General features: G+C 40.0%; 1 protein-coding gene across 1 annotated transcript in view; it reads right to left on the bottom strand.

Moving 5' to 3' along the window:
• LOC131104261 (MAM and LDL-receptor class A domain-containing protein 1-like) overlaps positions 1-14,739 on the bottom strand; it is a 34,856-nt gene extending 20,117 nt beyond the window's left edge. The window contains exons 1-19 of the mRNA XM_058051680.1: positions 14,712-14,739; positions 11,855-11,983; positions 8,897-9,051; positions 8,671-8,796; positions 7,442-7,679; positions 7,123-7,382; positions 6,951-7,041; positions 6,729-6,869; positions 6,516-6,638; positions 6,317-6,450; positions 4,930-5,101; positions 4,744-4,863; positions 4,523-4,677; positions 2,816-2,914; positions 2,586-2,676; positions 2,346-2,468; positions 673-775; positions 454-601; positions 133-346 (exon numbers count right to left, since the gene is read on the bottom strand). Coding sequence (XP_057907663.1) covers positions 133-346; positions 454-601; positions 673-775; positions 2,346-2,468; positions 2,586-2,676; positions 2,816-2,914; positions 4,523-4,677; positions 4,744-4,863; positions 4,930-5,101; positions 6,317-6,450; positions 6,516-6,638; positions 6,729-6,869; positions 6,951-7,041; positions 7,123-7,382; positions 7,442-7,679; positions 8,671-8,796; positions 8,897-9,051; positions 11,855-11,983; positions 14,712-14,739 — 2,650 coding nt within the window. The remainder of the gene's footprint in view (positions 1-132; positions 347-453; positions 602-672; positions 776-2,345; positions 2,469-2,585; positions 2,677-2,815; positions 2,915-4,522; positions 4,678-4,743; positions 4,864-4,929; positions 5,102-6,316; positions 6,451-6,515; positions 6,639-6,728; positions 6,870-6,950; positions 7,042-7,122; positions 7,383-7,441; positions 7,680-8,670; positions 8,797-8,896; positions 9,052-11,854; positions 11,984-14,711) is intronic.
• Between the last annotated feature and the right edge of the window lie 3,133 nt (positions 14,740-17,872).

The raw sequence follows: 17,872 nt of genomic DNA, 5'->3' as shown, positions 1-17,872 counted from the left end.
GTTTTTTTTTTGGCAAGAAAACTTAAAGAAACAGCAAAAAATTATTTTCAAATCTGCAATAATTTTCCATGGGAATAAAATCACAGTGGGAATACATTTCCAAGAAGAAACTTAAAAGTGTATTGGCTCTACCTTCTGGGGTGGTTTGGTTCACAGGTAGACCCTGGAAGCCCCCATTGGCCAGCACCCAGTCATGTCCATTTTCTGTGGGCATGTTGAGCCAGTTGCAGTGTCCAGAGTCAAAGTCACAGCTCACTGAGGGGGAGCAGGCCCCATTGCTTATGGAGAAATCATCGATCTGTACCGTGGAATTCATGCCTGGCTCATGGAATGCCCTGAACACCACCTGGAGTAGGGAGGGGGGGCACATTGGAGGACACGGTAGTTCATCAGGAAATGACTCAGTATGAAATGTTCAGTATGTGAAAAAAAAACAAGTGAAAAATGTCTTACGTTGAACTTTGTTGGCCAGAACACCGTGACCTCTGCCACCTCCCAGTCTGAAGAGGGTGGTCCAGAACGTTGCCATAGGGCATCACCCACTTGCCCGCTCCGCACGTGCACAGATAACATGTTGGCCGACCCAGCAGGCAGCCAGTACCTACAACAAATAAAAAACATGCATAAATCTATTAGGTGTTTACAGGCGCATCATAGAAGCTGTGGACTCACCAGAAGCGAACACACATCTCGGTAGGTGAGATGATGTCAGGTGACAGCAGCTGAGCAGTTTCCAGTTGTGTAGGATTTGAGCTGATGACAGTCAGGTAGTAACCTGTAGAAAGACACAGGTCCAGGTGAACACACGATAATACACTCAGGACCAAAAACACCAGTTGAAAAGTTGCAAGTATTTAGATTTTGTACTGTTGGATCTTAAGGATCTAAGTCCTTTATGTCTAAGTAGAGAGTCAAAATGCAAAAAAAAAAAAATTTGAGCACGTAATTTACTGCGAACAAGCACTAAGGTGATGTAGGCGGTTCATCAGCTGATTAAAATATTAAGATAATAGCTCAAAATATCCCCCAAATATTTCAAAAATTTGGAAGTGAGCCCCCAAAGAAGTTTGGGATGGCTCTAAAGCTCAGTGTCAGAGAGGTTTTTTTTAGCACCGGCTAACTGTGTCACAAGGCTGCACGGTGGGCGAAGTGGTTAGCATGTAGGCCTCACAGCTAGGAGACCCGAGTTCAATTCCACCTGCGGCCATCTTGGTGTGAAGTTTGCATGGGTTTTTTTTGCATGTTCCTGGGACTCCGGTTGGACCTTATTCCCCCCTATACTTACTTACCCTAACCCTAACTCTAAGAGAAAGTGACCCATTAGACAACTAATGTCATGTTCACCTAACATCATTGACACATACGGTAGATCTAAGTGTTGCATAGGATTGACCCTTGCGGAACCCCGCAGTTCATAACCATTTGGTCTGAGACACAGTTATCAATTTCAACAAAGTAGTTGCTGGCCTCAATAGGACTTGAACCAGTTTAGAGCAGTACCAGAGATTCCCATCCAGTTTCCCAATAAGAACACATGCTCAACAATATCCACATATACATGGACCCAAATATTCCAATTGCATTCGGTTCATCTGCTCAAATGGAAAGAATGTAACCTTTGGATACACCTCATTCCGAAAGAATATATGACGTAACACGCAGCTCCAGACATTCGTCAGTTTTTAAAATGGAGACAAGCAATCGGTACTGGACTGCTGCGGAAACTTTGTTTTTGATCCAAACTAAATTTCAAGACTGGTCGAATGAAAAACTGGCAATACGAAGTTATTCCAACAAGTGAAAGAAAAACTTGGGGAAGTCGGTATCACGTGATGTTGATGTTTACGTTTTACTGGGCATGCCCCATTGAGTATTCTGTTTGATTATAGCGGCGCATGTAGACAAGAGATTGGAATATTCCTTTCCATGTATACCATTGTTTTAGGAAAGGTCATTCGGAAAGAGAAAAACTCCTCATGTAAACGTGGCTTTTGTCAAAGGCAAAGTGTCTCATGGTTGGTGTCCCAGAGAAATTCCAAACGGGAAATCTGGTTGCGTTGAAGGAAATCACTTTGTCACAATGTCACTTTTATTGCAAATGTTGATCTGAAATCTGAGGTGAATGTGAAATTCAAGCGAATAGTCTGTGATCAGACATTTTAACGGGCATACCAATCACTCTTTTTTATCATTCGCTGGCAATCCCGAAACATACCTCCCGCAGGAATCTATTGTATCTGCATTACATGTATGCTAGCATGTCTTCCCAAACTGATTTGGTCTTGACCTTTAAACCAACTATTACAGTATATTTCCACTCGTTATGCCTTACTGATTCCACTCACCATTCTCTGTTCCATACGTGTGATCCAAGTTGTTTTTTGTGCCTCTTTTGCGTCCCCATTGCCCCGCATGGCTGACATCCTTCTCAAAACCACACCAGCTGGACTCAAATCCGCAGACTGGGCCTGACATCATTTAGACAGCAACAAACAAAGCTATGGTTAAGTTCTGCAACTTCGTCTATTCGGCTCTAGTTGTTTATATATGTTAAACTTATCCCGTAGCAGGCAGTGTCCACATACTGTGTTTACTGCAGGCCCCAGTGCTCACTGTGATGTCATCAAGTGCAATAAATCCCTCACTGTTGTCGTTTCTGTGGCCAGTAAACATCACCTAAGAAAACAGTTGCGTCTTTTCAGTAGAGATTGTATATTTAATACATGATCCCATTAAAATGTCATAAATGTAATAGTTATATTGCTCAACAATGTTACATTGTGCACTCTTTTCAGTTAAATGAATAAAAATCTACCCGTTTCATTTCTTCCTCTACATCGATGGTGACTTGGGCGTTCATCCATTCTGGATTTTGGGTCCCTTTCCGTGTCCAGATTAGCATCTTTGAAAAATTCTATTGACAAAAAAACCAAAACAAAAACAAACAGTATTTAACATGTGATTTTTGAGTTTAATTCCTAGACTGTTTTCCTAGTTTGTTTCTTCCTAGTCTCGTATCTTACACCTAAATTACAGCAAAGTTACATGCTAAATAGCTCTTTTCTCCTCCAACTTGGGCCATCTTAGCATCTTCATCCTCCTGGACCTCCACAATCTGGCCCCTCCATACCTCACAGACTTCCTGTAGGACCAAACTCCAAACCTGGAGAGACAAAGCCCTCTCCATCGCTGCCCCCACCCTCTGGAATTCATTGCTCCAGACACTGTGTGCTGCTCTGACCTTCTCAACTTAAAAAAACCCTCAAAACCCATTTATTATTCATACAAAAAATTCACTTATTAAAGACATACAAGAATTAAATCAAACTAATAAAAAAAATTAAACTGTACTGACCTGGCGGTTATATGTACTGTAGTGTTGTGTGATTTCCAACTGTCTGTGAATGGAACCTGTGTCCTGACCACCTCCTGGTCATCCTTACAATCTTCTGGTAGACTTTACAATACCATCTTTTTCCTTAATGATGGTTGTGACAGTGTGGCCAATATTGACCATATAGCGTTTCCTTTCACAGCAAGTCTCGTGTGTATCAACCAAATTAAGTACAGTGTTACGAAAAGGTTTGCGCACCCGTGGTAATTTTCAAAATTTTTCATCATAAATCACTGGTTGTTGGGATCAGCCATCATACAGCAGACCAACATAGTGATAGATGAGAAGGGATATTAAGTTTATAGGATTTACAGAAAGAGTTCAATAATTGTTGGAAAAAAAATAGGCAGGTCCCTTGTTGTTTTATTGACTTGAATACCTTTAACACTAATCATGGGAACACATTGACCCTTGACCTGCATACACAAGTGAAGCCAATCATGAGAATGGGTATTTAAGATGGCCAGTAGCACCATTTGTAGCCTCAAACCAACTCAAATAACCTGAAAGCAAAGATTGTTCAACATCATGGTCTAGGGGAAGGATACAGAAAGCTAACTCAGATATTTCAGCTGTCAGATTCCACTCTGAGGAACATAGTGAGGAAATGGAAGACCACGGGAACAGTTCTAGTTAAAGTCCGGAGTACCGGGCCAAAAAAAATCTCAGATAAACAGAGGGGAAATTTGGTGACCAATTAACCTAGCATGTTTTTGGAATGTGGGAGGAAACCGGAGTACCCGGAGAAAACCCACGCATGCACGGGGAGAACATGCAAACTCTACACAGAGATGGCCGAGGGTGGAATTGAACCCGGGTCTCCTAGCTGTGAGGTCTGCGTGCTAACCACTCGACCGCCGTGCAGCCCAAGGATCAACTAAATATTGATTTTTGTTGGGGTGCCCAAATGTATCTATCACTGTGTTGGTCTTCTATATGATATATTTAACTGTTGATGATCCTAAGGGAACTATCAGGGATGCCCAAACTTTTTCATACCACTGTATATAATTACTTTATGGGAGCGCGTACACAACCACAAACTGATACAACACATATGTATCAACCAAGGACCATGTGCAACATGACAGTATTAGGCAGATACAAGGTTGGCCACAGGTGACTTACTGTCTCAACCAGCAGATCAATGGCCGACACTGAAGGCCCCATCATGTAATACCAGAATCCAACACAGATTTGTGAAGTCCCGCTGTTGACAAGAAGAGAGATGCTTGCCGTCTCCTTGTCCCTGAATCCAGATCCATTGAGAAGTAAATAAAAACCTTAGGAACCGCAGAACAAAGTCTGATTAATCCCAGATTAATCACTCGGAACCTAGCTGTACATACCTTGGTTATTGTCTATTGTGTGATCATAAAGAGGTCCGCCCCAAGGCTTGTCCACTTGAAGTCCTCTTATGAGGGTCCAGTTAAAATGGTCATCGACCTCCTGGACCCAGTCGCAGAGACCTATTAAAGAGACATGCTTACAGTAAGGATGCAGAATTATGAATATCTGTGATTGATCATTGAGACCTTGTTCAAATGTGCAGTGCAGGCCAGAGTCTGGAGTAGTGGTGGTGGTGGTGGCGGGACTCGGGGTGGTGGTGGGGACAGTGTTGTGACAAGGCTTGTTCCTTATAATGTGAATATCATCAATGGAAAAACTTGACACCGCCGAGGGCAGACTGCTGGCTTGCAGGATAATCTGTTATAGAAGGCAATAGTTTATTCTAGTGACCAACTAAACAGAACCTTTGTATTACTGTACTTGTTTACATTCATATGCTATCTGTGTTTGTTGCTAGCGACACTACCTGTTCACGTGTCCCTGCATTCTACTGCAGTACTCCGGCTTGCAGAACTGCAAACACGAATACTGCTGAAACATTCATTAGCTTAATAGTGTAAGTAACTAGCGTGACTCCTGTTTGAGTATTGAGTTTTTCTTTGCCTGCTTCTTAAGTGTTTGCTCATGTGGAATTCAGTTGGTTTTCCACTTTTCTGACCTATAAATGTTGTTAGAATGTTTTCTTTTTTTTTAGCACCGACTAACTGTGTCACAAGGCTGCACGGTGGTAAAGTGGTTAGCATATAGGCCTCACAGCTAGGAGACCCGAGTTCAATTCCACCTGCGGCCATCTTGGTGTGGAATTTGCATGGTTTTTTTTGCATGTTCCTGGGACTCCAGTTTCCTCCCACATTCCAAAATCATGCTAGGTTAATTGGCGACTCCAAATTGTCCATAGGTATGAATGTGAGTGTGAATGGTTGTTTGTCTATATGTGCCCTGTGATTGGCTGGTGACCAGTCCAGGGTGTACACCGCCTCTCGCTTGAAGACAGCTGGGATAGGCTCCAGCACCCCCTCCGCGACCCTCGTGAGGATAAGCGGTAGAAAATGAATTAATGAAAAACTGTTTCACAATGAACCTTCTGAGATGTCAACAGCTCTATCCAGCTGGTGACTTCCTTATATGGGCGTGTTCCAGTACAGGATGTACAAGCTGAGTGGGACCAATCACAACGGTGTGATTGGTCGTGGGTGGAATAAATTTAAACAGACTGTTTTGGAAATCCAAGAAAATACAGCTGGAATAGGTACAGTTTCTGGAAGATCTCGAAAGGTTATCTGTGTAGGTTATTGTGTGTAACTGGTCTACAGGAGTCCACGACTCAATACAAAGGACCGAAAATGAGCAAAATAGACCCCCTTTAACTTATGAGGAGTGTGGTTCAATAGTCCTATCAAGACAGACTAGGTCACCTCATACTCTTTGTTTGAAGTTTCTTCCATAGAGAGAGTTTTTTCCTCGCCTCTGTCGGCAAGTGCTGGTTCAAGTGGGGTTCAGTTGGTGTTCTTTAATGTATGAGAAGCGTGGTTGGAAACCTGTTCCATGTGTGAAGTGCCTTGAGATAACTACCTGGTGAGGCCCTGATGCATTGTAGTCAACCCTGCATTGGATCCAGGTGTTATTGAGATATCCATTCGTTTTCCAAACTGGATGCAGTCCAGAGGTGTCGTTGACAAATACCGTCAATGTAACGCCCGAAGGTCCTAAAAGCAACAAATTCATCATGAAAATGGCTCTTTTGAGTGTTTCTGTCAGATATCGGTCTTACCGTTTATAAACCAGCCTTCAGCGAAGTGCCAAAACTCCAGACAAGCCGCGTCCACAGCGTTCATGAACTCACTCTCCAGCTGAGCTATTTTACTTCTGTGTGACTGGTAGAAGACAAAGTGGCCTAAAGCCAGAAGTAGAACAACAATGATACTTTTAAAATGGTTTTTAATCTCAATTTATATCGACAAACATAAAATACATTAATTTTTACCAAGAGAAGACTTAGTGGTGTGGTCTTTATTTGGGACAAGAGCGCCATCAGTGCCCCCGGAAAGCCAGTCCCAGTCTACACCCGACTCTGCTGGAGGGTTGTTCACCCAACCACATAAATCCATTTCAAAATCACAAAAACCTAAACAACACACACACAATTATAAATATACTTCTTTACGTTATTGCAGTTTAAAGTATGCATGGTGTGACTTGCTCTGACCTTCTGGAGGACACGCTCCATTGAGAACAGTCAGGTCATCAATGGCGATATCTCTCCTGGTAGCCTCACCTGTCACTGCTTCAAATATCACCTGTAGTATGATGAATACGTGAGATTTAATAGATCAGTTTTTCCGATCAGACCATACCATGGCGAGCTGGCATATTCATACCTGATATGAAGTATCAGGGTTAAAGAGCGACACTCTTCCGTGCCTCCAGCGGTTCCCCTGATCTCCAATTCTGCTCCACAGCTTTACAAGGGTGTCAGAGGTTTGAAGGTATATGTTGAATTCACCCACATCTTTTCCTTCCATGTAGAACCAGAACATTAAGCATTCCCCGTGAGGAGGGGTGGACTCCATCAGTGCAGTCGCTATTTGACTTCTGGACCCCGGCGGTTGTCGCCACAACTGGGCACTCAAGTAATAACCTACACAAGAGCTGGCGTTACTCAAGGTTGAGAAAAAAACAACAACAAAGTGTTCTAACCATGCTCTGTTTCCAGAGTGTGATCTGTGCTTGGACCGGAGGAATTAGAAGGCTGGGACACCCCTGTTGTTCGTTTCCAGCTGAAGTCTGAAGATAGAGTAGGGAGCATACCACAGAGAGACCCCTGGAAGGTGCACTCACGCTCTGCAGGACAGGAGCCGTTATCTCTGCTGTACACAACGATGTCATCTATGGAAATGGTGCCTTGGTCGCCGCCCACCACAGCTTCTATGATAAACTGGAGGCCAGCACAATGACACAAAATGTGTCATGTATCACAGGACTTTACATTAAAAACAAAAATGACTTGCCCATGGGGAATCCTTAAGGTGAGAACTACTTGCCCGAACTTGCCCCATGTAAAATGAAAAGACTGCCATAATGATATCATCTAATTTTTGTGACATCACATGAGAATCTCAAATAAAGATTAAATGATTGTCATTTCTTGTGGTTGTTTTCCTCCATAGATCATGACGTTGCATGGAAATCTGGATTGTCAAGAGACTTCTTGGCACTTTGCCTTGATAAACAAAAGTACATTCATGATTGAATAAACATTGTGCTTATTAAATAATAAATGACAACACAAGTTATTGGGTAATGTGATTGTTTCATCCGTTTTTGGTGTATAAACGATTCTGATTGGTCCATTTCAAGATTTGCAAGGATTGGTTTGCAAATTACCACCGGAATTACGCAGTCCGTGTTTTACCAACACCCAACAAGAACCGCTTTTTTAAAAAAAACACTTGCCCGACGGGAATATCACTGATTGGATTTACTACTTGCCCGAATTTTGTTTTAACTTGCCCCGGGCCATCGGTACATCGTTATTGTCGAGCCCTGTATCATTGACCTACGTTTATGTATAATAAGTATGATTTACTCAAAAATGGCGTACCCCAGGGCTCTTTCTTGAGCACCCTACTTTATCGGATGAGATACATTCCAATCATTATTATGGATGCTCTAAGAACAACAACCTGTATCGGTTTGTCGCTGGAGAATGTAAGATCAGCAAATCTCCATTTGTCCCCCTGAGTGCCGCTCCTCATCCACACAATTGTCTCGGCTTCACCGGCACGCTTTTCAATGAACCTCAATGAACCTGATAATAAAGACATATCATGATAACACATTTGTTTTGTTTTTTCAGGAAGTGTTCCCACCCTTGAATAGGCAATAACATTAACGAGATTCCATTTAATTTCGGAAATAGTGCCTACCAATGCTACTGCCATAAATGTGGTAGCGGAAGCTGACACAGATGACTTGACCCACAGCAAAGCCAACGAGTCTTGCTGTAGATGACGTGTTGAGACCCCTTTTGGCTGACACAAGCATGTAATAACCTGTGGGAGACAGGAGAAAGGATGTTATTTATCGAAAATATATATTTATAAAGTCAAACGTAATAAATCATTTGTGGTTAAGCCTGCGCCCAATACAAACCAGTGCCCACGGGGTGGTGTCCAAATCCTTCTTTTGTCCGCTCCCAGAGGATGCTGGCAGTGTAGTCTTTGTACCAGGAACATGTGTCCTTCTCAAAATTGCAGGAGAGCTGCTGTGGGCCGGCAGGGATGTCACCCTCTGCGCAGTTCTCAAAGCTGATGTCATCCAGCATCACGTCAACGTGCCGATAAAATGGACAGCTGAATAAAAGCTGGAGCTGGAAGAGGTATGCAGTGTTACAAAGCATATTACTGCACCCTACAGGTCTGGAGGACAACATTATTGACACCACTTTGAACTTTGGTAATGGTAATGGTCATGGTTTTATTTCATTTAAACATGCATCAGATTACAATTGAATGCATCACATAATCAGTTCCCAGTTCCACATGTCCAAAAGGAGTAGGAAGAAGAAAAGCTTATTAAATCCTACCCCTCCATCTGGTACTTTTACAATCACTAACTGTTACATTTGTTCACTTCCTGCTTTCCTAAAATAGTTTAATAAAAAAGTTTTTTTGTAGTGGTTGTCTTTTTTCCACGTACCAAAGTAGGAGGTGATATGAGCATCCAATGACATAATGTGTACCATAGTAAGTGTCAATATAGTGATATATATAGCACATCATGACTGGTTCAAGACTCTTCATCCTTGTATTTAGCAAACATCAACTGCTTGTATTGTTTCTTGAATTGGCTCATCGTTGTGCATTGTTTGAGGTCCTTACTCAATCCATTCCATAGTTTGATTCCACATACTGAAATGCTATGGCTAGCATAACGTAGTCCTAGCATAGAAGTGTTTCAAATGTACTTCTTCCCTGAGATCATATTTCTCCTCTCTTGTAGAGAAGTATTGGATGACATTTTTAGCTAATTGGTTATTTTTAGCCTTATGCATTATTTTAGCTGTTTGAAGATGAACTATATCAGCAAGTTGAAGTATTTGTGATTTTAGAAATAAGGAGTTAGTAGGTTCTCTGTAGGCGGCATTATGAATTATCCTTACTGACCTTTTTTGCAGTACATTTAGCGAGTGAAGATTGTTTTTATAGTTATTAGCCCATATTTCCACACAATAAGTAAGATATGGTAGAACCAGAGCGCAATAAAGAGTGTGGAGTGATTTCTGATTGAGAACAAATTTTTCTTTGTTTAATATTGAAATATTTCTGGCCACCTTATGTTGTATATTTGTAATATGAGGTTTCCAGCTCATATTTTCATCTATTGTGATCCCCAGAAATGTATTTTCCTTCACCCTTTCAATGTCTACACCGTCTATTTGTATTTGCTGGTACGTGTCCTTTCTGCTGTTAGCAAACAGCATGATTTTAGTTTTACTTAAGTTCAAGGACAATCTATTATCATCAAACCATCTTTTTAGTGTGACCATTTCTTCTCTGACCTTTCTTATGATTTCGTCTGTATTGCCTCCAGAACAAAAAGCACTGGTATCATCCGCTTTACTTGAGTTTTGTGTGGATATTTTAACCAACCTTGTACCCTCCGGGACGATTCCCGATAAGAGTTCGGGCATTCTGCCACCCATCTGACACAGTCCCAGGAGTTTTCATCAGTTCATTGTTCGGTGCTGTCTTTCTAACGATGATGACATGAATGGATGAGGATGATAGTAGGGGATTTTCTTCACGAACATGGTACCAGAAGCTGAAAGAACAATCATTGAAAAGGACAACTGAGAGATTCTGACTGGCTGGTTTAATCAGTTGTTGCATCACAGTACCTAAGGTGGCATCCCACAGCAGCCGTTACGTCAATAGAATATTCCAAAACCGCCTTTGACAAGAAACCACAGTTTTGCTTTCCGTCAATATGCATGACATATCCTGTTCACAGCAAAGAAGAAGAGTAAATCTGTCAAGTGAGTAAAAGGGAGTGAGACAAATAAATCTTAGCAAATAACAATTTAAGTGAAATAGGACGACTTAGAACGTCCTTAAAATCTGAGGATGCAAAATGTAAATTCTTGTAATTTTTCAACTGGCCTTGAAATTTTCATTATGAGTATATATCCAATATACTTTTCATAGTATTGTCCCTTGACAATGTAGACCTGGGGTCTCAAACTCAATTTACTTGGGGGCCACTGGAGCTCGGGTCTGGGTGAGACTGGGCCGCATCAGGTTTTCCAAAAAAAAACAAAAAAAAAAACGCATGTATTAAAAACAAAAAAAATTAAAAAAAACTTTGCTTTGGTTCCAATTTTCTACAAGAAAAGCTCTGATAAAATATTCCACTGTTCTCAAATATCTTACTTTTTATTTTTCTACACAAAATAAGATGAAAAATAAATAAACAAATCAAGAATAAAGAATAAAGAAAATCAATCAATCAGTAATAAATAAATAAATAAATATAATAATAATAAAACGGCAAATAATAAAAACTTAAGAAACCACATATAGTTGGTGGGTAGACAAATTATTTTTTTCAGATTAAAATGGACAAAGCATTATTAGAGCCCTGTAGACATGACAAAACACGACTAGAGTCACATTTATACTCTTTTTATTTACAACATATTGCGCAACTGCAGGGTCTTGAGACACATGCTAACTCGCAAACTAGAGAGCTAGCGACCTAAACGGTAGCCTTCAAGTTATTTCCTTTAGATAGCCAAAAACTTACCACTTCCACACGGATAGGGAGGATAACTATTAAGAGTTATTTAACCTTTAACATGAACATTAATCAAACGTAATAATTTTTTCTGGGTACATGATACCATACAGCATCCGTATCAGACTTACGCGGGCCGCACTAACATTAAACTTTCATATCAAGGCGGGGGCCTCAAACTAGTGTCCTGCGGGCCACATTTGGTCCATTTGAGACCCCTGATGTAGACTGTAATAAAAATATTTTAGTTGGAGCCTGTAGGAGTTGATGTAATATTTGAAAGATGTCCCTAAACCAATTGTTTGACGTGTTTACCCCATGGGCTTCCTGTTGTGTGGTCCTGCCCAGGCAGCGAGGTGACGTTTGCCCTCTGCCGCTTCCAATTGTAGTCGCTGCTGATGGTGCTGTTCCAAGCGCAGGAGTCATGCTCAAAACCACAAGAACCTTAAATGGGAGAAAACATGCAACTGGTTTCCCAGCTGAGCGCTTTAGAATCAGATAAAGATCTGCAGCCTTACAACAAAAAAATGTGGTCAGATCCCTCCTGGCATTCTTTCTTGAAATCACACACAATTCCAGCAGGAAGACATCGACCAGTCATCGACATGGTGGCAAAATACACTGTAAGACATTGTTTGGAATTACACAGACATAATAAAGAGTGTATGACCATTGTTGTTGTTAAGGATGTACTGCAACATTACTACTCAAAGATCCTCTATATGACAGGAACACTTTTAAGGTTCTATTGCAAAAATACGCTAGTCAGAGATGTGACAAAATGTGACAAAAGTGTACTGCAGAGACATTTGCCAAAGTTCCCCTATCCTGAATGTATAAAGAAGTGCTGCATTTATGGGCCTATTGCAGAAACACTAGCCAAAGATCTTCTATACATGCATGTGACTATTCAAACATACGTATATATGTATATATACACACAGTACATACAATAAATATACGCTGTGTAAACATGACCGCCCTCATTCAAACACACTTTAACTGGGATGAATTGAGATCTAGCAGTCAAGAAAAGCTTTGGGAATCCAACCAAATGGTGAAAATATGGAACAGTGGTTCCATGTTTTAAATGACTCATCCAAGAGGTCACAAAAGACCCCACAACAACATGCAAAGAACTGCGGGCCTCACTTGCCCCAGTTAAAGTCAGTGTTCATGACTCCACCATAAGAGATACACTGGGCAAAAACAGCATTCCAAGATAAAAAAAAAAAACACTGCTTAACAAAAATAACATTTTGCCAAAAAGATGATGATGCCAAAGAACTCACCATTCAGTTGGTGAGAAAAAAGTTGAACTTTTTGGAATGTTTGTGTCCCATTACATCTGGTGTAAAAGTAACACCACATTTCAAAAAAAGAACATCATACCGACAGTAAAATGTGGTGGTGGTAGTGTGATGTTCTGGGGCTGTTTTGCTGCTTCAGGACTTGGAAGACCATGAACTCTGCTGTCTACCAAAAAATCCTGAAGTAGAATGTACGGCCATCTGTTTATGACCTCAAGCTAAAGGTGAACTTGGGTTCTGCTGCAGGACAATGATCCTAAACACACCAGCAAGTCCACCTATGAATGGCTGAAGAAAAACAAAATGCAGACTTTGGCATGACCTTCAAACGGCTGGAAAAGCCTCAAATGTGGCTGACTGACAACAATTCTGTAAAAATTAGTGGGTCAAAATTCCTCCACAGACTAATTGCAAGTTAGCACAAATGCTTGATTGCAGTTGTTGCTGCGAAGGGTGGCCTAACCAGTTATTATGTCTAGGGGGCTATCACTTTTGTATCAACTTTTTTCATTCATTTTCTACGGCTTATCCTCACTAGGGTCGCCAATTGGTGGCCAGCCAATCACAGTGCACATATAGACAAACAACCATTCACACTCACATTCATACCTATGGACAATTTGGAGTCACCAATTAACCTAGCATGTTTTTGGAATGTGGGAGGAAACCATGCACGGGGAGAACATGCAAACTCCACACAGAGATGGCCGAGGGTGGGATTGAACTCGGGTCACCTAGCTGTGTGGCCTGCGCTCGAACCACTAGACCACCGTGCAGCCTACAACCCCAGTTCTTATTCATGTATTAACTTTTATTTGAAAACATTGAGTGTATTTACAGTAGTGATGGACATATGAAGTGTTTAACTAAATTTGTGAGGGGTTTATAGAACACGATACATAGAACATAGGACAAGCTATAATGTACAAGAAGGGAAGCGGGGGCTAAAGGTCACTAAAGGAGAAGTGGACTATGTACTGGCAAAACTGTGCAAAAAAGGCAAAGGAGGAAGAAAAAAAACACAATAGAATAATAATAATAATAGAATAATAGTCATCATGTAGTTGTGCTGTATTGGAGAGAAAATAAAAAATACATATATATATAAAATATTTTATATAAAAAAAATATATATATATAATAAAAATAAATATAACAAATAAAATAAATAATATATATATATATATAAAATGTATAAAAAATATATATATAATCTTAAAAAAATAAATGATATATATATATAAAATGTATTAAAAATATCTATATATATAATCTTTTTAAAAAAAAAATATATATATATATATATATATATATATATATATATATATATACACACACACATACCTGCATATGTAGAATTAAACAAAAAAGGAAAAAAAGTAACTTGAAACAAGTGTTACAAAATCTAAATTAATTTCAAATAAATGTAATTAGTGTTGTTATATGTACTGTATATGTACGATATGACCAAGATTCTTTGCAGTTCATTTTGTGCAGTCAGCCTTATGTTAAGTGAAATCTGTGAAGACTTTCAATTTTAGTTAGTTTGTTTGTAAGATCGTCTAAATGTCAAGACAAAAGCGCTCTACTGTTCTTAAGGGACAAAAACGCCAGTCAAAGATCCTTTATCTGCAGGAGCGTTGTGCTGTTTTTAAGAACCTACGCGAAAACACTAGTTACAGTTCTCCTATATGTCAAAAGAGAGAAGTGATCTGCTGTTTTTAGGAATCTACAACAAAAGCAGTATTTGCACAAAAGTCGTGCTGTCAATCATGATATTGAAAAAGTGTTCACATCTCTAAAGTGCGGCGGTATCATGAATGTACATTGAATACCACTTAATGTACATGCATAAATCTTACCTGAGAGCAGGATGACCAATCGCCTCATCTTTAAAGAATAACAATGCAAGGTTTCATCCAGAGAAGATAGCGAGACATTGACACCAAGCGTAAAAACAAAAACATCTAATTAACCGATTCCGCTACGAAACTGCAACTTTTATGACCACAAAGTGAGTAAGTCCATATAGGCAGACCCGGGCGTAAAGTTCAGGGCGTGAGAAGGAGTTAGTTAGAGTCCAGTTGCTTGTTTTTTATGGCCCTTGAAGTGCATCCATTGCAACTTTCATCTTGATAGTGACGCTGTACAAACGAGCATTGCTGGTAAACGTCTCAACTTCATATTTTGTGTTATTCAGTTGCCGTTTTAGCTGTGTTGAATTCATATTAGGTCCAGATTTGGGAAAAAAAAAAGCAAATACTGACGTTTGATACTGACAACCAAAAATGGTCCATTGAAAAGAACATTTTTGACCATCTATATTGGAATATGTGTGTGATATAATTTTATTATTTTGTTTTTCATTGCAATGAATCACATTTTCCTCCACTATAATTGCAGTTGAAAAAAAAACGATGGCAATACTTCACCCTGGCAGAGAATGAGCTCAATTTCCATGATTTCCAATAGCGACACGTGACCCAATGTAGTGTTCTACTTATGTTATTTGACCAATAAGCATTCAGCTTCCTTTTCCTTTTTAGTACTGACGTTAGATAGCCACAACCGTGTGTCGGGTCACGTACAGCACACGAGTCACACCCATAAAGCTGCCTGTGAAGACACGAATAGTCCTGATCAAAGTTTGCGTGTCTCGATCCAGTCACGTTTCGAAGAACACAAGCAATGATAACGGCCAAGAGAAGAAAGTGCTTTTATGTGATGCATTTGGGTGCATCACATAAAAACACACACACACACACACTAAAATACACAAGCACAGCAGGAATAAGTGATAATATTTCAGCAGCACAATGTTGTTACAAAGTGAGGAAGTGAAAATACAAAATGCTATGATGGATGTTTGGGAGTGCAAACCTCAACTTCTGAATGAGCCAAAACAGGATATTGTGTTGCTACATTCTGGATGCACATGTTCTTCTTATCAGCAACCAAAGCATTCAAATGTTACTTTGATAAGGTAAGAGGAGAGATTATGTTAGCAGTTCCAATTTGGGGATGTCGATAGGCTTGATTGTCACATGGTAATGGTAATGGTTTTATTTCATTTGAACATGCATCAGATTACAATTGAACGCATCACATAATCAGTTCCCAGTTCCACATGTCCAAAAGGAGTAGGAGTATTAAATCCTAGCCCTCCATCTGGTACTTTTACAATCACTAACTGTTACATTTGTTCACTTCCTGCTTTCCTAATATAGTTTAAGGGTTTTTTTGTTTTTTATTTTTTGACCCATACCGCAGTACAGGGTAATATGACCATACAATGAAATAATGGGTACCATAGTAAATTTCAATACAGTGATATATATAGCACATCATGACTGGTTCAAGACCCTTCATCCTTATTAAATCCTACCCCTCCATCTGGTACTTTTACAATCAGTAACTGTTACATTTGTTCACTTCCTGCTTTCCTAACATAGTTTAAGGTTTTTTTTGTTATATTTTACTTTATTTTGTCACATACCGAAGTAGGAGGTGATATGAGCATCCAATGCCATAATGGGTACCATAGTAAGTGTCAATATAGTGATATATATAGCACATCATGACTGGTTCAAGACTCTTCATCCTTGTATTTAGCAAACATCAACTGCTTGTATTGTTTCTTGAATTGGCTCATCGTTGTGCATTGTTTGAGGTCCTTACGCAATCCATTCCATAGTTTGATTCCACATACTGAAATGCTATGGCTTTTTAACGTAGTCCTAGCATAGAAGTGTTTCAAATGTACTTTTTCCCTGAGATCATATTTATCCTCTTTTGTAGAGAAGTATTGGATGACATTTTTAGATAATTGGTTATTTTTAGCCTTATGCATTATTTTAGCTGTTTGAAGATGAACCATATCAGCAAGTTGAAGTGTTTGTGATTTTAGAAATAAGGAGTTAGTATGTTCTCTGTAGGCGGCATTATGAATTATCCTTACTGACCTTTTTTGCAGTACATTTAGCCAGTGAAGATTGCTTTGGGAAACTAATTGTTCAATCACTATACATATAGTAAATATGAAATAAATACAAATATTAACAGAGTTCCAGAATCAGGCATCTGGGTGAAAGTGTTTCCTTTCCATGGTTTACTTCATCATAACATGACTCCTATAACGTCGCAAAGCTTTTGTTTGACGTTTCCTGTCACCACTGAGGAAGTGACCTCCATACAGCTTCCAGGTGTTGTCATAATCACATGTACCAATTATGAGCTGAGTTATTAACGTTTACGGTTTTGTTCAAAGTTCAAAGCAGCATGAAAATCAAAGACCAAAGTTTGTCGGAATGCCCCACCTCCATCTTATGGACCATCTTCAATCCAATCCCCTTTATTCATACAGCACATTCTAAAGTTTCCAAAGTGCTGCACAGACTAGTGAAATTCTAAATAAAGTAAAAGTATAATTTTACTTCAGTTAGAACTTTTTTCATTCATTTTCTACCGCTTATACTCACTAGGGTCGCCAATTGGTGGTCAGCCAATCACAGGGCACATATAGACAAACAACCATTCACACTCACATTCATACCTATGGACAATTTGGAGTGGCCAATTAACCTAGCATTTTTTTGGAATGTGGGAGGAAACTGGAGTATCCGGAGAAAACCCACGCATGCACGGGGAGAACATGCAAACTCCACACAGAGATGGCCGAGGGTGGTATTGAACTCGGGTCTCCTGGCTGCGAGGTCTGTGTGCTAACCACTAGTCCTCCATGCAGCCTACAACCCCAGTTCTTGCCCCAAAAATGCAGCTAAAGGTAAAGATGGCCAACTTCCTGTTTGTTTGGGAATATGGGCTTTTTTGTGCATTATGATTGATGTTGCTCCATGAAACTTGGTGCAAAAATGCTCATTGTTTGCACATTTGCAGAGAATCCCCCCCGTGCAAAATCTGGCCCCTCCTAGGTCATAGGGCCCTACGCACAGTGCCTGTTCTGCATGCATTTCTCCAAGAACCATCGACCGTATGCAAAAAAACATTTACGCAACGGAACCGC

Source organism: Doryrhamphus excisus, chromosome 1, assembly GCF_030265055.1.
Source record: "Doryrhamphus excisus isolate RoL2022-K1 chromosome 1, RoL_Dexc_1.0, whole genome shotgun sequence".
In the NCBI taxonomy this organism is placed as follows: domain Eukaryota; kingdom Metazoa; phylum Chordata; class Actinopteri; order Syngnathiformes; family Syngnathidae; genus Doryrhamphus; species Doryrhamphus excisus.
Note: the sequence above shows the minus strand (reverse complement) of the source record. Positions and strands in the feature narration are given on the sequence as shown.